This window comes from Trichechus manatus, unplaced genomic scaffold (assembly GCF_000243295.1).
Source record: "Trichechus manatus latirostris isolate Lorelei unplaced genomic scaffold, TriManLat1.0 scaffold00040, whole genome shotgun sequence".
Taxonomy (NCBI): domain Eukaryota; kingdom Metazoa; phylum Chordata; class Mammalia; order Sirenia; family Trichechidae; genus Trichechus; species Trichechus manatus.
Window position 1 is genome coordinate 10,977,525 of NW_004443976.1, and position 24,472 is coordinate 11,001,996.

General features: G+C 39.3%; 1 protein-coding gene across 3 annotated transcripts in view; it reads left to right on the top strand.

Annotated features, from left to right (window-relative positions):
- Positions 1-24,472, top strand: part of MYH10 (myosin heavy chain 10) — a 152,081-nt gene that overhangs the window by 51,663 nt on the left and 75,946 nt on the right. The window contains exons 5-7 of one of the 3 annotated variants that reach the window (XM_023731074.1): positions 5,255-5,357; positions 5,986-6,015; positions 12,958-13,050. In XM_023731074.1, coding sequence (XP_023586842.1) covers positions 5,255-5,357; positions 5,986-6,015; positions 12,958-13,050 — 226 coding nt within the window. The remainder of the gene's footprint in view (positions 1-5,254; positions 5,358-5,985; positions 6,016-12,957; positions 13,051-24,472) is intronic. The other 2 variants (XM_004375992.2, XM_023731075.1) reach the window with 2 other exon arrangements.

A 24,472-nucleotide genomic window follows, 5' to 3' on the forward strand; every position in this document is an offset into this window, starting at 1 on the left:
GACTCCTTGGTCTGTTCTTTTGTTAGTTTTGGATTTCTACCACTCTCGGGTTAAGGGTTTCTTCTCCAAAAGAACATGATGATGGGATCGTAGCCTTTCCCCTTAACTGTGATTCTGCCATAGGCCAGCAGTGAAACAATCAGCCACTTAGAATATAAGACTACTTTATAGTTAGATCTTACTTTGCTGGTGGAAATGAGGTCCGACTTCCTGTGTCCTCCAGACTGTTTGAGGTCTTGGCCTGTTGTTTATCTCTCTGGGAAGTCTCCTGACTTAACTTTCTTCCAGAACAGTCTGCTGAGCTTTCTTTTTGATTCCCTTAGGCCTTTCCTTTTGCCTAGGCACAGTGCAAGCCCCTTTATGTGCATCGTCTCAGTCCTATGAAGTCACTTCATCTCATTGTAAAGTAGTGGAGACGGGGGCTGAGAGAGCCAAGTAACTTGCCCAAAGCCCCATACCTAGAAAGTAGTAGAAAGAATTTGAGCCTGAGTAGGTCATTTTGACTCCAAAGCTCACGTTCTTAGCCACTGTACTTAACACTATAGATTCATAATGTAATTTAGAGTTTAGTCATTCAACTTACCTTATGTATGATGGATCAATAGTTGAATAGACAGTAATGGGCAGTGTTATTGAACACTAGTTATATGCTTTGGTTGGGTTTTATTTTTACCTTACAACAGCCCAAGGTGTTAGAAACTATTATCCCCACATTAAGATGGAGAATGTAAGGCTCCTAATCTCACTCCACCATTCGTCTATCAGTTTGTCATACTGTGGTGGCTTGTGTGTTACCATGATGCTGGAAGCTGTGCCACCAGTATTTCAAATATCAGCAGGGTTACCATGGTGGACAGGTTTCAGCAGAGATTCCAGACTAAGACAGACTAGGAAGAAAAGCCTGATGATCTACTTCTGAAAATTAGCCAGTGAAAACCCCATGGATCACAACAGAATATTATTTGTTACAGTGCTGAAAGATGAGCCCCCTAGGTTGGAAGGCACTCAGATTACACATTGCCCACAACAGTGAACTGGAACATACGAATGATCATAACGATGGCACAGGACCATTCAGTGTCTTGTTCTGTTATACATGGAGTTGCCACGAGTCAGAGCTGACTTCCTGGCAACTAACAACAGCAACAGTCTTCCCTGTTGGGAGTCAGCTGTAAGGTATTGGGATACATCTATTTTGAAACATTTTCTGTAGCAAAGTTACCTTGGACCTGAATTTTGTAGAATGTAGCAGAGTTCATGAGCAGTTGTACAGCTGCTGTAAGTGTGACAGGCAGGGGAAAAAATGCTTTAAAGACATACTGAAGCATGTCTGATGAGAGGGGTTAGTGGGAAACCACAGAGGCAGACTGAGCTGAAAAGTAACAGTCATAACCTTTTTTGAGCAAGTCATCAGTCCAAGTGAGAGGGTTCTTCCTTAGCATGATAAAAAATTATCCGTTTGGAACCAACAGCCAGTATCGTGATTAGCACTGAAACTCTGTAAGTGTTTCAAATAAAGTTAAGGACAACGCAGAGAAAACCACTATCATAGCTATTAAGAAATGACACTTGAATTAGCTCCAAATTCTTTATCACGACCTCCAGGGAACATTGTGTCCACCCCCGCCTGCCTCATCCACTGTATCACTTGCCACTCTCTTCCTTGCTCACTATTCGTATCAAATCCTACCACACTGGCCTGGCGATTCTTGGCATATGCCAAGCTCTCTTCTACGCCAGGCCCTTGTGCTTGTTTTCTCTCCGCCTGAGCACTCTTTGTCTGGCTCTTTACTTGGCAGCTCTTCCTCCGTTTTCAGGAGGCTTTTCCCTGAGCACTGTATCTGAAGGAGGTTGTCTTTCCGCAGCCCTCGCTTTTTCCTTTCAGTGTCTTCCTTAATTCCTTTGTAGCATTCCTCAAGCCTGTAATCATTTTATTTGTTTTTCTTATTTGTTGTATGTCTCCCCTCCTAAACTGGAGATTCACGGTGACATGGGCTTTGTTCACAGCTATGTCCCTAGCACTTAGAAGAATGTCTGGCCCGTTGAGTTGATTTGTAAATATTTGTTGAATGGATGAATGAATGAGCGATTGAATGAATGAATGAAATGTCATTACCTTATCATGTACCAATAATATAAACCAGTTGCCATAGAGTTGACTCTTAACTCATGGCAACACCATGTATGTCAGAGTAGAACTGTGAGTGCTCCATAGGGTTTAAAATGTGCTGAGTTTTTGGGAGTAGATCTTCAGGCTTCTCTTCTGAGGCACCTCTGGGTGGACTCGAACCTCCAGTCTTTAGATTAGCAGCTGAGCATGTTAACCATTTATATCACCCAGGACCAACTCATAGTGATCCTATAGGACAGAGTAGAACTGCCCCATAGAGTTTCCACGGAACGCCTGGTGGATTTCAACTGCCGACCTTTTGGTTTGCAGCCGTAGCACTAACTACTATGCCACCAGAGTTTCCGTACCAGTGTAGCTAGTTAGAAAACAAACGGTATGAAAGAGATCCCATTCCAAACAGGAAAAAAAAAAAAAAAATATATATATATATATAAAGGAATCTTGGAATTAACAAAAAATTCATAGGACCTATATTCTTTATTCAACAAGTATTTTTGAGCACCTATTATGCAAGGCACTATGAATTCTAAGATAGTGGTGTCCTAGGAGACGCAAATGGTTAAGTGCTTGGCTACTAGCAGAAAGGTTGGCATTTCGAACTTACCCAGAGGCGTCTTGGAAGAAAGGCCTGGCATTCTGCTTGTGAAAGGTCACAGCCTTGAAAACCCTATGGAACATTTCTACTCTGCACACCTGGGGTCGCCATGAGTCAGAATTTACGCAACGGCAACTAACAACAACAAAATGATTTCTAAGATGATTCAGACAAACATGATCATTGCTTGTGTCGAACTTAAGACAAATGGAAAACGTACCTGAGAGAGACGTATGAAGACATCATTTCTCCTAGAAAGTGCATGTTCATTGATACCATTTAACTCAAAATTCCACCTGTTGTGTTTGTACTTGGGCGAGAGGGGTTTCATCTGGGCTGTGGGAGTGGTAGCAGAACAAAATTATTTGAACATTATTTGAAAAAATGAATCTCAGAGACTAGTCAATTTTATTTTGTCCCCTAACAAACAGCAATGGTGGATGTTCTGGTCAGTCAAATTTTAAAACTATTGCAGTATGGTCCTGGCATTGAAATAGACTTGAATGTCTAGAAATGGAGCCACACGTATAAGAATTAAGTAGAAGATAAGATGTCATTTCCAGTCACTGGGGAATGAACATCTTTGTCCATTGATATTGGAACATGGGCCTAATAATTTGGGGGGAAATTAGATTAAATCCTTACCTCAGACCATAAATCGTTTTCTTTTTCAGACTGATTAGAGATTTGATTGTGAGAAGTGAAACTATCATCACAGTTTTAGAAGATACTATAGATGGATTTTGTAATATAGATGATAAAGAATGAGGATATACATGAATGTGATCTTGGTTCAGAAAAGCCTTTCTAAGCGTGAATAGCAGGCAGAAACTTTAAAATAAAATTTCTGGATGACAAAACAAAGAAAAGGAATATTTTTAATACAGTGATAGATGGTGGTTAATAAGTTTAATAATATATAGAATTTTAAAATAAATCAATAAAAACCCATTGCCATCGAGTGGATTCCGACTCTTAGAGACCCTGTAGGACAGAGTAGAACTGCCCTGTAGAGTTTCCAAGACTGTAATCTTTATGGACGCAGACTGCCACATCTTTCTCCTGCAGAGTGGCTAGTGGGTTTGAGTTGCTGACCTTTCAGTTAGCAGCCAGGTGCTTAACCACTGTGCCACCAGGGCTTCTTTAATAAATTGATAAGTGGGTTATATATAGAATCATCAAATCTTAGAACTAGAAAGGATCAAATCCAATTTGTACATTTTATAGATGGGGATTTGGAGACCCAGAGAAGATAATTTCCTTATTTAAGGCTATATAACTAGTTAATAGGATACTTTTACCCAACCCCCCATGGTTGAGATTATAGGTGTCTGGGTGCGGGGAGTTAGGAAAGTAATGCAACCAGTAAGCATTTACTGAAAAATTTAAGCTGTGGACAAATTCAAACAGTATAATTCCAAGAAAGGGTCAAGATTTGTTAGAAAAATTAGATTTCCAAGCCTTAAGTAAAACAGGCTTATATTAAGCAATGATGGATAATAATAATTAGTTGGCAATGTATGTAATAACATTTTTAAGTTTTTGTGGTTTTTTAAAAAAAATCCATCTAATTGAAAATTGATATTTTATTGATTATACAGGTAGGTTTGCTTTGATCACGTCTTAGGAAATCTTAAGAATTTGAATGAAGAGGTCATAATTCGGGTAGCGCCATATACCCAACTGCTTGCCCAAATTTTAGGTTTAACTCTGAGTAGAAATACAAAGCAACCTCCAAAATGTGCTAGCCGTGTTTGTAAATATGAATCATGAAGTGAATGGCATTTTCCCAGTTCATAAAATTCATAGTACTTGCTTATTTTCTTACAAATATCGATGTGCTGGCTCTATGTCAAACGCTGCACAAGGTTATGCGGATTAAAGAGAACCAGCACAAGTGAACAAACAGACCCGCGGGACCGTCACGCGTGCCGTCAGTGTCAGGCCAGCACGGGAAGAGTTACAGTCAGTGGAAGGTCTCTGATGAGCTGGGCAGGAAGTACAACGTTGGTACTAAGGAGAGAATCACTGTTTGCCTGGTTTGAGGGATGATCTGAGAAGGCTTTCAGTCGCTTTGAAGATGACTAGCAGTAACCAGCAGGCGTCCCAGAGTTCAGTTTCTCCTGTAAAATTATTTTAATTAGATTGATTTGGGAATTCCCTGTTTCCAGTGCTGGACGTGTTTCTGGTGCTGAGGAGTTTCTTCATCAACGTTCTAATAAATTTTACCTCTCAGGCAGAACTCCCTGTCCCCAAGAAAAAGAGTTATGAATATTTTCCTGTGTCCTCTTAATGGCATCTACCAAGAGATATTTAAGTTTATTGAAAATCCTTTTTTTTAAATCATTTTCTTTTCTAACTAATGCTGATAGTTTTTCCCCCTACTTTCTTTATCATCTTTTTATTTTCTACCTACTCCTGTTGTTTTATGTTCTTTTTTCCATGTCAAGTTTAATTTTATCAATTATAATTTTGGAATGTATGTGTGAGGCTTTCTTTAAAGCAGACTATGTTAATATTTCTTTCAGGGGTGAATCAGGGGCTGGGAAGACAGAAAATACTAAGAAAGTCATTCAATACCTTGCTCATGTTGCTTCTTCACATAAGGGAAGAAAGGACCACAATATTCCTGTAAGTTTATGTTTTGTTATTTTTAAAATCTTAGTTTATTCTTTGACAATTTCAGAAATTAGAGTAAGGAAGCAGACTGACACTGTGTACTGCTAACATTAACAGTCCCTTGTCTTCACCCCTCCCCACCTGGCAACTCTTGTTTCCACTCAAGAGGAAGCAGGGATATCAGAAAATTGCTATTAATTCTCGTTTTTAGAGCACACTGCAATTATGGTTGTGGCTTGAAGCCTGATTTCTTACAAAGATTTGGTGAGAACTGTTAATAGTTGGAGAGCAGTGCTTTTTGGAGACTTGTCTCATTTTCTGCCAAAAGATGACCCTCACTTTTTTTAGCGGTTCTTTCTAGACTTTCAGAGTAACCTGTTGCTGCTGCCGACAGCACCTTGAGGGGAGGGTAGAAATATGGAAGAACTGGTGATAGAAAAGGGGGTAAGAATACAAGTGCCAGTTATCCTTAGTTTGTTGATGTGCAGAGGTGATAGTTAATACAGCCTGAGCTGTTGCCAACCAAACCGGCTTTCACAGTCCTAAACTGCACGTTGACTTGAGTGCTTTGGATATGGCTTACCGCTAGGGAGAGACCCAAACTTGCTAACATTTGTATTTATCTGTTTGTAACAAACAGCAGGAATCACCTAAACCAGTGAAACATCAGGCAAGTGCTTTTCTTTACACTTCTTAGTCTTGAGTGTTTGCACTAATTTCTGTCTGCAGATTGAGTCTCTACCCGAAACAAATACCATGAGTTCCGAGTACAATCTGTTATGAAAAAAAGAATTTACTTTTGAAAATCTATTGCGTAGAGCCTTACTCTTTCATAAGAAAAAGCATGCCATTTTGCTTTAAATTTGTTTTCTAGATAAATTTTAATATTTATTTGCCCTTTTATCATGATATTCAGTTGCATGTTTATAAAGCCTATAAACTTAACAGTTTCGTGTGTCAACTACTAGGTGGAATTATTTTAATACTTTGTAAGCACGTGGAAACCTAGCTTTGTGCTGCAGCTTGAAAAGTTGTACCTTTTGAGTTAACAAATTTCTAATCTGTTAAAATCTTGTGGTGTTGTGTAGTTTGTGCCTATATTGTTTTAACCTAAAAGCCTCATTGTATTTAATGTATAAAATTAGATTTTTTTTTTTTTTTTGATTCTTGGCAAGTAGCAGAGGAATGTTCCTCTTCCTAATTATGAGATGCCCTCCTTTTAGCTCCGCAGAGCATAGCAATGAACAGACCATGAACTGGAGCATGGCCTCCATTTGCTGCTACCTGGGAGGAGAGTGAGGGTGGAACTGAGCCAGATTGCTTGGATAGAATGGGATGTCTATACTTGGACTTAATCCTTTCCCTAGCATTGGAATGGGTTTGGTTTGTCTGTCTTCGACAAGCGTGATGGTATAAAACTAATGTAAAGCAAGAAGCAATAGCATTGTGTTGTGGAAATGATCTATTAATATAAAGCAGTAGTCAATAGTATCTAAAGGAACTGTCACAAATGTCGAGCTTTTTAGCTATCTTTCTTAAGATTCTTAAGAAATTCTCAGACACCAAAGCTGTACTATACCTATGAAGGGCCTGTAATGATGTTCTCTTGCTTCTTTAGCTGCAGGCCAGACCAGTGATGCAAACTGGGAGGGTTAATGAAATAATCATTACCCTATAGGATGTTTAAAGGCCTCTTTGCAAGTTAAAAGAAGGAATCTCTGGACCAGACACCAGCTTTTCATTGTGGTTTAGAGTTACATGTAGCTTGTACTTCAGTCACTAGTGGAATTGTTTTAAATAATGATGTACAGATTTAAGTTTTCCACACCTCAATGGTTCATTTTGTTTCAATGTCATTTTAAACTACAGAGTGGATCCCTGTCATATGTGAGTAGCCTGCCTACCACTAGACTACACTGGGTCAGATCAGCCCCAGGGAAGTGAGTGCTTTTGCGGGAGGCGGCAGCCTCTCTGGGCCGTGTGTCACTGTCGTGTTGATCTGCATGTGTTACTGCATGTACTCACTCTGCGCAGTGTCTTTGATGCTGCTTTCCCAAGTTTTACTTCAATAGTATTGAAGTCAAGTAGTAGCTGTGGTAATGTTTCTAGAAACATTGTAAGAGCACTGGTTTTCAATTAGGTTTTCTTCCCCAGCAACCCCTAGGAATATGAGATACTCACCAGTATGGTAGGGAATGTTTACACAGCAGAGAGGGTCATGGTGGGAAATTAATTGCTTCTCTCCTCACACTCCTTCCCCCTTCCTGGAGTGCCCCATTCCTGACTTTGTCACCCCGTTTTGAGAATGAGTGCCTTAAAGTAATAGTTATAATGTTGAAAGTCTGTACTTTGCAAGGTCAGTGTGTTTTTGGTTTGAAATCACTGGCTTGTGAATTTAGATTGAACTTTATAGGCAAAACCTTCTCAGGTTCCCAGGAACCATTTGTATAAATTTCTAGAGTTTTATCACTAAACTGCAGTATTGATTATAAAAACAAAGGGTAAGGCATTTCTGGGGTCTGGATTTTGTCAGCCTTTTATTTATTTATTATTTGTTCTCTCATTCTTTTTTTTAACAGCTTTATTGAGATATAATTCACATACCACACAATTCACCTATTTAAAGTGTACAATTCAATGTTTTTTAGTATATTCACAGTTACGCAATTACCACTATCAATTTTAGAACATTTTCCTCACTCCCAGAAGAAACCCTATACCCATTAGCAGTCACTTACCATTTCCCCCCACCCCCAGACTACTGCTAATCTACTCTCTATGTCTGAATTTGCCTACTCTGGACGTTCTGTGTAAGTGGAACCATATAATATGTAGTCCTCTATGACTGGCTTCTTTCACTTAGCATAATGTTTTCCAGGTTCATTTATATTGTAACATGTATCAATACTTCACTTCTTTTTATGGCCAAATAATATTCCATTGTATATATTATATTAAATAAAAAAAAAAAAACCATTTCCATTGAGTCGATTCCAACTCACAGCAACCCTATAGGACAGAGTAGAACTGCCCCATAGGGTTTCCAAGGAGTGGTTGGTGGATTTGAACTGCCTACCTTTGGGTTAGCAGTCAAGCTCTTAACCACTGTGCCACCAGGGCCCCACATTGTATGTATATAGCACATCTTAAATTTATTCATTTATCAGTTGATGGACATTTGGGTTGTTGCTGCTTTTTGGCTATTATGAATAGTGATGCTGTTAAGTTTCATGTATAAGTTTTCATGTGAATGTATATTTTCAATTGTCTTGGTATGTGCCTAGGATTGGAATTGGTGGATCATATGGTTAACCTTATGTTTAACATTTTGAGAAACTGCCAGACTGTTTTTTACATTCCCCCCAGTAATGGATGAGGGTTCCAGTATCTCTGCATCCTGACCAACACTTAACTGTTGTTGTCTTTTTTATTATAGCCATCCCACTGGGTGTGAGGTAGTCTTTCATTTTTGCTTTTAAAACTTAATCTTCATTATGAAAATATGAACAAATATAAGAGATATCCATTTCCAAAATTAAAGTCACAGTATTTAAGAAGCAGACTCTAACACTTACCTATGAACTTTTGCTGTACTTTTTCTAAGAAAATTAAAAGTCTCACTTGGCTTGATTCCCTGGGTGTGCACCAGCTGTGTGCCCTCACAGTAGGTTGCTTTTGGAGATGCTGAAAGCTTGACACGGTACTCACTGCCGCCTCAAAGCCTGAATACAGTGCCAATTCAGAGCAGATTCGAAAATGACTAGTTTCTAAAACATGGGGTCATCATGAGTTGGAATCAACCCCACGGCAACTGGTCCTGGTAGTTTCTAAAACATGACCCTCCCCTAAGAATGATACCTGTGAGCCAGCCCACCTGCCTGGCTGCCCTTCAGGTCATCCACATCTAGACAGCAGCTTCAGGATAACTTTGTTTGTGACCTCAGCCTGGTCCAAACTGCTCGGAACCAAGACAAAAACGTGATAGCAAGTAGCGACTACAGAAATAAGAGCCTGCCAGTTGAGGTTAGTGTCTGGTTCTCAACATGGTGATTAGTTGCTGCTGCCTGGGGTCAGTGAGACACCTGCAGCTTTGCCCCTCAGGCCTGAGCTCCCTTGTCAACTGAACGGGAGTTTAGAAGGAGGCGTGTTTTTTAATGGTTTCAAACTTACCACTTATACCGATAATTTAACAAGTATATATTATACATAATAAACACAAGGGCATAGTTTTCACCATGATAGATAAACCTTTAAAGCATTATATAACTCTAAATACTTAGAACTTTAAAAATAATTTCAGTAGCTATGTTTTCTTTTTTAACCACATTCCCAAACAACATTTCTTGTTATCATAGAAACAAGAGACTTTTCCCAGTCCAACTCCAGTGGAAAGATTAACACATAGGTGCTGCCTCCCTTGTGGTGTATAAGTGGCTTGATAATTTGGTTGAGGCATGTTAACACCATTTATCTAAATGTGAAATTGCTCTAAACAGAAATGATCAAAATTAGGAGTAATTTCTTAAGATCATTTTTGCATGTTTTTTATGGTGTCAGCTTGGTGTCGAGCTTTCTGTGATTCGTTTCTGAGTCTTTGAGACCTTTACTTGGTCTCACTGATGCCACAGAGGCAAGAAGTCATCCATGGTTCTGTCAGCATAGGAGCCCTGGCAGCAGGACATGGGAGCCAAGTCTGTTTGGGATTAGGATGGTGACCTTTAACCCAAATCTTACTGCCACTTTAGGCTCACCACCGACCCCTACCCAAACACTACTGGAATGTTTTCTAGAATCCGGAAGAATTAGGATTTGGGGACGTTTGTTCAGCAAACATTCTCAGAGTGTCATTTTGACTTAGTACTAACTGGGCTAGGTGCAGGAGATCGGGGGTGTAGCCAAGTTACTTTAAGCCAACAGAAGAAAGAATAGAATCAATAGATTACACACAGAGAGACATGTATATACTAAGGAAAAGAGAAAAGAATCAGTGAAAAATTGACCTTAAAAATCCTTATAGTCATATCTAACCCGTTGCTGTGGAGTTGATTTCCTACTCGTAGCGACTCTACAGGACAGAGTTGAACTGCCCCATAGGGTTTCCAAGGCTGTAACCTTTATGGAAGTAGACTGCCACATCTTTCTCTTGCAGAGTGGTTGGTGAGTTCAAACTGCTGACCTTTAGGTTAAGCAGCTGAGCACTTAACCACTGTGCCACCTGGGCTGTTTTATAGCCATATCTAGGGAATGTTAAAATGAGGTATGCGTTACTTGCTTTACCTTCAAGTTAGGAGAACATTTTAAAGGTACATTATTATTTAAAGTATTTTTATTATGATTTAGGAGCCCTGGTGGTGCAATGGTTAAGTGCTCAGCTGCTAACCAAAAAGTGAGTGGTTCAAACCCACCAGCAAGATGGAAGATGCCACAGTCTGCTTCCATAAATATTTACAGCCTTGGAAAACCTATGGGGCAGCTCTACTGTGTCCTATAGGGTCGCTATGAGTCAGAATTCGATTGGTCGACAATGGGTTTTATAATGATTTGGCAAGATAGTATGTAATTTTAAGGAATCTATATTCTAATACCTTGATCTAACAATAGATGTTTAGCGTAAAAGTAAGTCTCTGCTTATCAGAAGGTCGGTTTCTGCACTCTGTTCTCAGATTGACTCACATAGAAAAGCTTCTAGAGGCCCAAAACATTGTTGCAGTGCTCCAGAAGGAGCCAGTGCACTAAAGCCCTTGCATTTTATTCCCTGGAAAACAATGAGCTTGTTTGTTTAAAGCACAGTTGTAATAAACTTTATTGCCTAGATTCTTAACACAGATGGGTGTCCTCCAGAACAGCAGCAGATTTGAATGAGGGCAGGCAGTTAGTCACAGGCACACTGATGGAAGTGACCGCTGAGCACCAGGGAAAGGGCAGTGCGTTAGATCACGGGATGACAGCTCACATTCCTAATGATGACTCGGAGTCTTTCAGGCTGAGGAGACCATGTTTAAGAAATTGATAGCTATAATATTTTAGAAAGATTTACATCAGAAGTAATCTGGTGTTTTAAAGTCAGTCAGCTGGAAGATTTGCTTCACAGGGAGCAGTTTGTCTAATGCCAAGAAGGTGAGGCAATGCTGGGTCATGAAATTCCTAAAATGGGGGGTTCTTTTTTTTAAAATTTTTAATTCTTTTATTGTACTTTAGATGAAGGTTTAGAGAACAAATAGTTTCTCATTAAACAGTCAGTACACATACTGTTTTATGACATTGGTTAACAACCCCACAACATGTCAACACTCCCTTCTCGACCTAGAGGACCTTTTTTTGGGGTAAAAATATACATAGCCAAAGTTACACCAAAAATGGGGGGTTCTTAATGGATTTCAGTTTAGCACGATTATAGTGGAGACCTGTGAAAATCCAGACAATCCAGATAAATGCTGTAGACTTGGCGTGTGAGGAGCATATCCCCTCACTGTTTAACGGGTCTCAGGATCACTTCACCTGTCAGCTGAGTGAAGAAGCCCACACGAGGGTTGGAGGCCCAAATTGTATGTACAGCGTATGATTTTTACTGTCTTTGATTTTGATGATGATATAATGTACCACATAGCCACTGGCCACTAATTTGAAAATCTTACGTGACGTTCCTTATATTCCTTTTTTGCTTAATCACATTTGCTAGTGGTTTTTCTTTATTTCTTTGTTTAGGTCTGGAATACTGTGGGTATTTTAAAATACAGAGGTAAGATTTGTGTTTGGAAAAAGCAGATTTATTTCAAGTCATCAAATCTAATTGCGAAATTACATTCCAGAAGCACAACATCACTTTCTGGTATTTTTCACGGCCAGAATGGCATCCTGCCTTCTCATGCGGCCTTCTGTTGCGTTGCGTTGTTAAAGCACGAATTAATACACTTATGTCCTTTATTTGTAAAGTCTGTTTCATAGCCTAGCTGACATATAAATAAAGACACCGACTGAAACATAATCATACCAAATAGTCTATACTTGGCCTTTTAAATTTGAACAAGAAGCTGGTAGCGTTGTCATCTTTGTCCTCCTGTCAGTGAGATGGGGACAGCTACCCTTTCTGCTGCAGAGAGGTGTCATGTGAAAGTCCTTGGAACCACTGAAAGTCCCATACTCACATCAGTGGCGATTATCAGAATTAGCTGGCTTCAGTCTTTGGAATAAGGCAGAGTATAATGAGTTAAACAGAAGTATGAGTATTAATATGTTCTTAATGGAAATGTCATGCTAAATTTCATTTCGTGAAAACCAATTGATTTGCTTTTATTTTCACAATTCTCTGCCTAATGTATGTGCTCCTGTCCTTAAATTTATCTTCTCTGTTCAATGTGACATTCTCCTCTGTTAAGCACTCTATATATGCTAATCCTTTTTCCCTTAGCAGAGCCCAATACCGTAACCAGGAAAAGGAAGCTAACCAAGGTTGCTGGATGGCAAACAGAACGAAAGGACTGCAGAAAAGAGGCAGTTTTGTTTTTGTTGTTTTTTTCCCCCTGAGTACTGGAGTAAAGGCACGAGATTAATATACATCTGCTTTTATTTATGTTGTGTCTGTGTGTATGTGTGTACGTGTAATGTCTTTTAGGGGGAACTTGAACGGCAACTTTTGCAAGCAAATCCAATTCTGGAATCATTTGGAAATGCGAAGACTGTGAAAAATGATAACTCATCTCGTTTTGTAAGTTTGAAAGCACCAGATTTCTAGTTAAATGTCTACTGTGATTAAGCAGCGCATTACTCTTTTTCCTAGATTTTAAGAAGAAACCAATAGATGTGGAACAGTGTTGTCTAATAGAAAAATAATGCAGGTCACATATGTAATTTTAAGTTTTCTAGTAGCCACATTTAAAAAAGAGAAAGATTTTTAAAAAATGAAAGTAATTTTTATATGCTTTAATATATATAAATATATAATTATATAATCTATGTATAGTAGTATATATAACCTCTCTGAGCTTATTTCTTCATCTTTGGGGATAATAATAAAACCTGTTTTAGGGTTGATGTGGAAATTAAATGAGATGCATGTTCAGCACTTAGCACAGCACTCAACATTTATTGAATATTTGCTGTAATAATATGTTTGGGTGAGAGAAACATGGTAGGTATTGGGACACAAAAAGAGATGGTAATACTGAGAAATGGTCTTAGTAGTTCCGGAGTTGGTGCTAGCTGTGATCAATTGCCCTTTTTATACCCTGTTGTTTGTTTGGGATATGAACTTCAGCATAATTTGTCACTGTTACTTCTCTTTAAAAATTCTCTTCATCTGTTCCACTGTTTTAACCCATTGAGAGCTTTGCTTTCTCCCTCAGTTTGACTAGCTGTAACAGTTTCCCTGAGGACATTATCCTAAGGGAAAGCCAGGTCAATGGTACTTTAAAATCACCCCTTCTCACTCCAGCTGCTTAGAATCAACACTTCAGTGGAGTACAACTGCCCCATAGGGTTTCCAAGGCCATAGATCTTTACGGAAGCTGACTGCCACATGTTTCTCCCACGGAGTGGCTGATGGGTTCAAACTGCCAACCTTTCGGTTATCAGCCAAGCACTTAACCACTGTGGCAAATCAGTCTCTAATGGCAAATCAGTCTCTAAACCTATATTCAACAAAATGGCATTCTTGCAGTCGATTTTTTGCCCTGGATTATCATCAATAATATTATTATATTCAGTAACCCTTTCCTTGGTCAAATTGGAGAGGGTCTTCATTGTTCAATTACTTCTGCTTATATTGTTTAAGTCAATTCTCCTCTGCTTTTCCTTCTTCCTCTGATAATTGAAGCATTAGTAAAAGACAAGAAGGCTAGAATAGAAGAGAATTCAATTTTAACAATTCCTTGATGGGTCATTTTTGGGAATCTAGTATCACTGGGACATATTTATCTTTTTTTAACTGGGAATGTAGGGTCATGCTCTGCACGTTAATTTTCTGATGACGTGGTGTCTGAGATTAGTGAAAAGGACCAGGCTCAGGATCTCAGGACATCCAGAAAACATGAAGGGAGCTGGAAAATCCTCAGAGGTAATGCAATGCCAGTGGCTTTCCTGGTTACGTAAGAAATAGGGATCTGTTTGTTTGCAATATTGTTGATTCCTAGTAACATAAAATCCAAATCCACTTAGTAATTATTTTAGCTTTTTGGTACAAAGTAGGATAACAAATGCACCTATGTCAGTAGAAGCACACCTGTGACTTTTGAAGTTACAAAAAAATCTGGGGAAACTGTGCTTCTTTTAGAGTTTTGCTCATCCCCAAGATCATTAGCATTGAGCCTGAGCCACAATTAAATCTTAAATTCTTCCTTCTGGAAGCCCTATGTTTAGTGACCACATCATGGGATAGAAGAAACAGTGAGCTTCCAGCTTTGGTATGTGACTCTTCTTGAAGATTTTCAAGGACTTCTTAGTGGAAAATGCTTTATTGTACCACATAAATCAAGTTACCAATCTATTCTGATTCCCCCCTACCCCCCCGCCCCAAACCACACTCTAAATTCAGGAGAAACAGTTTTGTGCCCGTTTGCCTCATTTTTGCCTGGAAAAGATAAATTGCTTCCAAGCAGTCATTTGTATCCTTTGGTAAAGATGTAGCCATTCTGGTACTGAGTGCTAAGGAATCTTCCTGTGAGGATATGTTTCCACTCATTATTTTTGTGTTTGGGACAGACATAAGTATAATTCCATATTAGCTGATGCATAACAAATTACCATAAAGCCTAGTGTCTTAACACATGTATTATCTCGAAGTTTCTGTGTGTCAGGAGTTTGAGAGCAGCTTTAGTGTGTGGCTCTGGCTCAGGGTCTCATGAGGTTGCCGTTAAGATTGTGTTGGCCAGGACTGCAGTCATCTGAAGGCTTAACTGAGGCTGGAAGACCCGCTTCTGAGCTTACTGAGGCAGCTGTTGGCAGTTCCTTACCTCGTAGGCCTCCCTGTAAGACTGTTTGAGTGTCCTCATGCCATTGCAGCTGTCTTCCCCCAGAGTGAGTCATGTAAGAATGAACAAGGCAAAAGTCTTGATAACCCTACCTTGGAAGTCACATACCATCGTTTGTTGTATTTTATTGATCACACAAACCAACCCTTATACAACGTGAGAGGGGACTACACAGGACATGAATACCAGAAGGTGGGGCTCATTGGGGCCATATTTGAGGCTGGCTACCACAGACCCTTAGAGTGATTTGCATAGTTGACATGCACAGTGGTTAAGCATTTGGCTGCTAACCAAAAGATCGGCAGTTCAAATCTACCAGCTGCTCCTTGGAAACTCTATGGGGCAGTTCTACTCTGTCCAGTAGAGTCGTTATGAGTTGGAATCGACTCGACAGCAACAGGTTAACGGGAATCTGCAGTTTACATTGCTTTAGATCAACGGTTCACAATTAGGGGTCTCCAGGGGATATTTGACAGTGTCTGGAGACATTTTTGGTTGCTACAACTGAGGGGTGTGGTATGCTACTGGTGTCTAGTGGGTAGAGGCCAGGAATGCTGCTAAATATCATACAGTGTCCCCCACAACAAAAAATTATCCTGTCCAAAATGTCTCTAATGCCCTGGTTGAGCCTGCTTTAGATTGTTCTTTTAAACTGTACTCCAAGTTAAGGTGATCATTTTCTAAAATGTATTTGCTAGGTAATTGCTATATATGAGCCTCCTTAATGCTTCTTACTTAGACCTCCTGTTATAAAGGTTGATATAAATAATTCTGGTAGAAACTTGTTTTACATTCTACTTGTAGGGAGAATTTCTTAGATTGTTTTCTAGTTTACTTGGAGCAGTTCATACGAAGAGGAGCTTGAATAGACTTAGCTTTTCATTCAACCAAGAAACAAAGGTACTTTTAAATTGTTGGCTTTGAGCTTTGAGTCTTAGAAAATCAACTTTATATTGGTAATGTAGAGTATTTTTTTTAATTCACTTTTAGAAGTAATTTAGTAGCTAGCTACTATTAACCATAAAGTGTTAGCTATGCAATACTAAAACAAGTAGTTGCTTTGAGGATTTCCATAAAAAAATAATTAAGTAGTTAGTTCCTATCATGAATTGAATTGTGTCCCCCCAAAATATCTGTCAACTTGGCTGGGCCATGATTCCAGTACTGTGTGGTTGTCTGCCATTTTGTCATCTGATGTGATTTTCCTGTGTATTGTAAATCCTGTCTCTATGATGTTGATGAGATGGGATTAGCAGCAGGTATGTTAATGAGGCAGGACTCAATCTACAAGATTGAATTGCACCTTGAGCCGATCTCTTTTGAGATATAAAAGAGAAGTGAGCAGAGAGACATGGGACCTCATACCACCAGGAAAGCAGTGCCAGAAGCAGAGTGCATCCTTTGGACTGGAGGTTCCTGCACTGAGAAGCTCCTAGACCAGGGGAGGATTGATAACGAGAACCTTCCTCTAGAGCCAACCAAGAGAGAAAGTCTTCCCCTGGAGCTGACACCCTGAATTCGGACTTCTAGCCTACTAGACTGTGAGAGAATAATCTCTTTGTTAAAGCCGTCCACTTGTGATATTTCTTTTATAGCAGCACTAGATGACTAAGACAGTTCCATTGACTGAATAATGTTCAGTTAAAATATCCTTTAATAGTTCTCTGTGGGTGTTGCCCATATTTTAGTTCTCAGGAGGATTAGGAAGTAACCAGCATAGGCTCATTTTTTTATTAACTTTTATAAAATTTTGATTTTTGATCTGTTGTACAGTTCCATTAATTATTTATTAAGCACCTATTCTTTACCAGGCACTGTGTTGCTTACTTGATAACTTCTTTTGGATATCTAATAGATTTAACATATTTCAAATGGGATTTTTTGTTTTCCTTTTTTCTTTTAAGTTTTACCTCAGTAATCTCAATAAGTGGCACCATCAAATCACCCAGTTGCTAAAGCTTTAAAGAAAATAATGAAAGCCTAGAAATTATTCTAGATTCAGCCTTTTTCTCATGGCCCATAACCGGGCTTGGGAGTGGTATCCATGAGGGATTGGTTCCAGGCTACCCATCCCCAACCAAAATCTAAGAATGCTCAAGCCCCTTATATGAAATGGCGTGGTATTTGCATATAACCTCCGCACATGCTTCTGTATACTTTAAATCATCTCTAAATTACTTATAATACCTAATACAATGTAAATGCTATACTAATAGTTGTTACATAGTACTGTATTGTTTAGGGAATAAAGATGATGCCAGGCAAACAATGCTCAAATGAGTGCTGGAGAAACTGAGGATCTGTGAGATGGTGGGAGGCTACAGCAGGGTATGCCTACGTATCACTTCATAACGCGTGGATTCACCGTGGTGTTTTGTGCGCGGCAAATTCAAATTTTGCTTTTTGGAAATTTTTTTTCAAGTATTTTCCATCCACAATTGGTTGAATCCATGGATATGGAGGGCTGACTGTCTTTCACATCAGACCACATTTCTCCCTCTCCTGTCTGCCACCCTGGTTAATCTAAAGCCCTATCTGAAGGGATTTCTTCCTGTTGTTCCCTGTCACAGTGCCCCATTTATTTCCCTCATAACACTTACCACAGTGTGTAGTTAATGACTTTGCGTATCTGTTATCTTGCTCTTCTGCTAAGGTATAAGTGCTTCGACAGTAAACACCTTGCCTGGCTTGTTCCCTTGTGTATCCTTTGTTCCTAACGCTGTGCCTTGCGTGTGTAAGTACATAGTGGGCATATTGATGAAATTTATTTAGTTTAAATGTGTTGCCTACCAAGTGTCAGATAGTCTTCCAGGCCTTGGAAATAGATCAGTGGACAAAACAGAATCCTGGCCTTGTAGAGCCCACTTTCATTTGGTTTTAAGTTTATTGTTTTCCAGAACATGCCATGATGTACAGTTGAGCCCAGGGAAGGTATTCCATGTGCTGGACCTCCAAGAATGCATGTGCTGGTTTTAGAAGCATGGATAGATGTGTGGGGGGCCGTGGCTCCATAGGTAGGCCAGACTTTGGGTTGGGACTGAGTTTGTTGTATATCATGCTAAAAGAGTAATGTGGTGTTCAAAAAAAAAATCATGTATGTATACAGCAGAATTTCAAGCAGTCATTTGCAAGTGACATGCTTACTGTGAAAGTATTTGAAACTATACACTTCATAAGCTTTGGAATCCATTTGGTTCTGTTTCTCTGATCTGATATAGACTACTAATTTCCTGAAGGATATCTTTTCTTTCAAAGATACTAGCATATGGTTTGTGTTAAAGGGGGATTCTTTAGGAGAGCATTACCCTTATGAAAATAATCGTTCACAGTCTGGTTCTCTGTTTATGGAGAAGTAAAATGCATTCCAGATGGAGGAGATGTATGTAAAATGAATCTCTTGTAATGCAACTTAAAAACAGGGGCTTCAATTTCAAAATGATTGTTTTGTATCAGCAGATACATCTTCTCTCAGAAAGTTTTGGTAAGAATCACTTTCTGTATTTGTGCAAATCCATTTTTTTCTTCCCTACAAACGAACTTGAGCCAGTTTGGCAATTCCCAATTATTTTATTCCTTTTGGTAGATAATCAGCTTCCAATTGTTTGAGCTAGGAAAAGGCACTAGGTCTCTTCCCTACAGCTTAGCTCCCAGATACAGTGAAAGCAAGTCATAATTCTGCACCCTCACATATATTTATCAGCAAATAGGTACCGAAGACCATCTTGTAAGTTGAGTGCAGTCCCTACTCTCTGTTTAGGTACCTTTTCCTGAAAGATTTACTCAGGAAAAGGTACCTAAACAGAGTAGGGACCTCACTCAACTTACAAGACAGATGTGACAGTGTCCAGAGGCAGAATGTGGTCGCACAGGCAGCTAGCATCCTCCAGAGCAGTGGCTACACACAGAGCCATGTGGGACACAAGTCTGGGGAGGGGTGTTCCCAACAGCACAGCCTCCTGGGCTGCTAGATTCTCAATACCTTGTTCACACCAGAGTGGAGAGTGTCTCTATAATATTCCTAGTGAGATGGATTGACACATTAGCTACAGCAATAAACTCAAACATACCAACGATCATGAAGATGGCACAGGACATGCCAACATTTTGTTCTTTTATACACAGGGTCACCGTGAGTTAGAGTTGACTCAATGGCAACTAAGAAAAGCAACAACAATCAGTCCATGTATCTTACTACCATTCATTTTACCCAAGTGATTTCTAATATCCATAATACTAACTAACAGGGCCACTTATTTCACCAATGAAAACTCATTGTACTAATTAACAAACTCTTTGGTATAGTTTGGAGATTAAGTTAGCTGAAGCACTTAAAGTAGCCAGCTCTGGTACCTGGCCTTTGGATTAAGTGCTAGCTAATGACTCTCAGAATGTGTTTTCCCACTTAGGGCAAATAGCTGCCTTCAGACTGGAGATTAAAACTAAACTAACACGCATATATAGTACACTATCTATGCTGAAGTGTTTTAAAGTGAATTATAGATCACATAACTTTAAATACCAAATTGTTGTTGTTGTGCTGTCGATTCCAACTCATAGTGACCCTGTAGGACAGAGTAGAACTGTCTCATAGGGTTCCCAAGGCTGTAATCTTTATGAACGCAGACTGCCACATCTTTCTTCCGCGGAGCAGCTGGGGACTTTGAACAACCAACCTTTCGGTTTGCTGGTGAGCACTTAACCACTGCACCACCAAAAAAAAAAAAACAAACTCATTGCCGTCGAGTTGATTTGGACTCATAGTGACCCTATAGGACAGAGTAGAACTGCCCCATACAGTTTCCAAGGAGCTCCTGGTAGATTCGAAATGCCAACCTTTGGTTAGCAGCCATAGCTCTTACCCGCTATGCTACCAGGGTTTCCTCTGCACCACCAGGACTCCTTAAATACCAGATTAGAAGGGGAAAAATAATTTGAGTATAAAACAAGCCTATGTTGCCCCAGTTATTAAGATGCTAAGTAATTACTACCGATGCATCATGAACCACCCAGAAGAAGTTCCAGGAAACCCATGTCAGTTCAGAAATAATAAAATTTTGAAGCTAAGTGCAGTACAGTCAATTACTTAGTATGGCTCTTCTAGCCGTAGTCTTTGAGACTCCCACAAAATGATTGGATGGGACTATGCAAATACGGTGTTTGTGGCCCACCAAGGGGATTGGACAGCCTGCTAAGAATGCAGATAAGGTGCATGGAACCCCTATCGGGGGGACCATGCAAAAAGATGTATGGAACCCTAATGAGGGGATTGGTCAGTTTTGACATCCCACTGGCTTAGAAAAGAGAGCCAATCCCAGAGCCATGGGGTGACCTCACTACCACCAAGAAAGAAGAGCTGGGAGCACAGCATGCCCTTTGGACCTGGGGTCCCTGCGCTGAGAACCTCCTAGACCCAGGAGACAGAGCTGTAGCACTGAAGATGGCAAAAAGTGGTGGTAAGCACGGCAGAACCAGGAGATCGGTGTAAGTTGGTGCAGTGGGGCCTACAGAGCAAGGCAGTTAAAGTGAGTGTGCTGACCCACAGAGTGAGAGAAACCTGGCAGAGTGGTGTGCCGCTGGGCAGTTGTTGGCAGAGCTAGGCTTACCAACCCATGGAGCTGGAGAGCTGAGCACCTTTGGGCTGAAGCTTACTGGTGGAGTGGGTACCTCCATGCACTTACTGGCAGAGCTAAAGAGCTTTGTAACACTTGCCATAGCAGGGCAGAAGCCTGCCTGCAGGCCCAGCTGAAAAGAGGCTGTCTTGATCAAAGAACTGTGTCGTAAGTTTATGATCCTGAATTGTAACCTGTTACTTCCCCAGTAAGCCTATAAAAATTGTGAGTATTGTCTGTGAATTCTTTGTAGCTATATGCAACGAATTATCGAACCGAGTAGAGAAGTAGAGTGCTGTGAGAGGGACAGTTGGTGTCAGAATTGATAAAGATGGCAGAGAGAGGAGGCAAGTCTGATCTCTGTCTCATAGGAATCAGCCTTGGGCTGTTGGTCTTGATTCTCCTTCCCCCTTGTGAAGTTAGAGGAGGTCAGATGACCCCGCCATGCCATTTTTTACACTAAGTAAGGTAATTTTGTTTTTTATTTTCAGGATCAAAATATCCAAGTTGTCCCATTGCTACTTTTAAGTGAAATTCTTACCAATTTTTATTTGCCGTAGAAGGAAAGAGAATTCTAGTTGTCTTTGCTATTCAAAACTCTTAAAATTAGTAGGTAGGCTCAGTTGTTCATGGATTGGTTCACAACATGCATCTGACATCAAAATGGATATTTCTATAGTTAATACATAATGTGCTTGTCGTATTTTTTTTGTTTTGTTTTTATTGATGAAATTCTGGTTAAACACTGAGTACCATAACCTAATCTATATGGAAATCAAATACGGAATGGGCATTTTTAGCACAGATTTCTTCACATAATGTTTAAAAGATAGAGGACCCATTTAAAAATAAAATTTGTTACTTGTTCTTCCGTTTAGTCTTGACTTGTCTTTTAATAAAAACATTGTATAATTCTATAAGAGTATATGAAGGGAAAGCTTTTCAGTTTATAGATTTTATTCCCCTCTTACTTCCCCCAAGGGAGAAGGAGAAGTTATCTTTCTTTGATTTCACTACAAGAGATATGCACTGTTGATACTTTGTTGTGTATCCTTTCAAGATTTTTTCTTTTTTTCCTTCTTCTTTGTTTTTCTTTTCTCTTCTGTTTTTCTTGTTCATAAAAGTGGACTCATACCCTTAGAAATGAGTTATTAGTTGACTGTGTAACACTGAAGTGTGATATGTATCCCAGGACCTGCTTCTTACAAGAACTAAAACTCCAGGGTGTCCAATATTAGCAGTAATGTTTAAATCCTAGAATATTTGGGAATATTCAGTTAAGTCTTTCTTTTGGGATCTGAAATTTTATTTTATCATGTTGTCAAAGTGCTTGGATATATCTTGTAAAATATCTGACTTTTGTTAAATTATTTACAAAGTAGAATAAATTTTATGGCCTTAGCTTATAAACAATAACTAAAATCTATTAATTACTGAGTATGTTGTTTTCAGAGATACTAGTTTCTTTTGGGTGTGTGTAGAAGAAGCAGAGGTGGAGTAGGACACCTCAAATCCATTCTACCTTCTCCCCACACTGTAGGGCTCTACAGCTCCATCCCTTTCTTCATCGTATCCCTTTCTTCATCGTATCCCCTTCTTTCATTACTTTTTGCCTGGCCCTTTCATTTAGCCAAAAATTATTTCTTTGCCACTACCTATAATGATTAGAGCACCTCTGGCCCCAGTTATGAGAAGGAAATCTGGCTAGGGAACTAATGAGGAAATTAGTTTATTGCATGGTGATGACTTTGCTTATCTATACAGGCGACCATGTATCTAAATTATTTTGGGACATTTCTTTTTAGGTTACTGTTCAGAAGTCCAAATTCTTAATTTTCTTCCACTTCTGCCCAAATTGAATTAACTTCCTTTTCTGTATTATAATCTCCCTTGAAGTAAAGAAAAATAAATTCACTAAATATAAAATGGATAATGTTCTATTTTAGATTTCATAGTCGTCAGAGTTACCAGTATAATAACTTTTCTTTATTGCCCATATAATGAATTTCTTTTGTTTGATGAATTTTGAGCTTCTGATTTATCTAAGGCGATAAAAAGGAATAAGAAATAGTATAAAGAGTTGAAAGTTTAAACGAAAGCTGATATATACATAATAAAGAAGTTAAACAATGTGCTGTTGAAAGCTGAGAGTTTGTATTATTGGATATAACAAATTTTTGTAAGTGAAGAATTTCTCTTCAGTTAGTATTAGGTGATACCATATGATTTTGATTAACCTTTCTGCAGTGTTAAAATGAGAAGTTTGAGAAAGTGCTTGGGTAGTTATGTTGACAGTGTATCCTTTGCAGCTTTGAGCAATAATGTTGTCTTTTGACTACTGTCTCAGTCATCTAGTGCTGCTCCAGCAGAAATACCACAAGTGGATGGCCCCACAAAGAGAAATTTATTCTCTCACAGTCCAATAGGCTACAAGTCCAAATTCAGGGCATCAGCTCTGGAGGAAAGTCCATGTCCTCAGTCTTCCTTTGGTCTGGGAGCTTCTCTGCGCAGGAACCTCAGGTCCAAAGGGCGCACTCTTCTCCCAGCACTGCTTTCCTGGTGGTATGAGGTTCCCATGTGTCTGCTCGCTTCTCTCTTTTATATCTCAAAAGAGATTACATTAAGACACTGATCTTGTCAACCTCATCAGTATAACCTCATCACAGTAATAGAATTTACAACACATGAGGAGATCACATATAATCTCATCATAGTGGTAGAGTTTACAACACATAAGGAAATCACATCAGATAACACAATCATACAGTACTAGGAATCATGACCTAGCCAAGTTGCTACACACATTTTTGGGGGGACACAATTCAATCCATGACAACTACTGTCTCATCAAACAGCAATTTTTATTAATCAGTGAGGTCTTGCATAGGTAACACAGCTGTTTAAAACTTAGAAAGAACTTTAATCCTCAGCATAACATCAGAAAGGAGCCCTAGTGGTGCAATGGTTAAGTGCTTGACTGCTAACTGAAAGGTTGGCAGTTCAAACCCACTCAGCGGCTCTATGGGAGAAAAGACCTGCTGATCTACTCCTGTAAAGATTACAGCCTAGGAAACCCTATTGGGCAGTTTTACTGTGTCATGTAGTGCTGCTATGAGTCAGAATCGACTTGACAGCATACAACAACCCAACATCAGGACCGGACAAGATTTTGAGTTTCTTTTTTGAGCAGTTCTACCTATTTATAAGGACTGATATTTTAAAAATTTTATTCATTCTTAGAGGTCTTCCAAAGAAAAAAGATAAAGTTTACTTAATTTTTAAGTAGAATAAAACTCATTATCTCTTGTAATTAACCGTATGGGTCCATCGGGCCCTTTTATAAATCTAATACACAGTATGGGGTGTTAGTGATCTTTTTTCTCTATATCTTGAAACATTTTCTGTTTCATCGTCCTAGGAGTTATTTCATTGTTACTTGTTTTTGTTTTGTTTTTTCCTCTCATCTGTGCTTCAAAAAAATGTTTTTTGTAAGAATAATGAAATTGGACAGGGAACACAGCAGGGAGTCCCTGATGGAGCAGGAGAAAGGTGG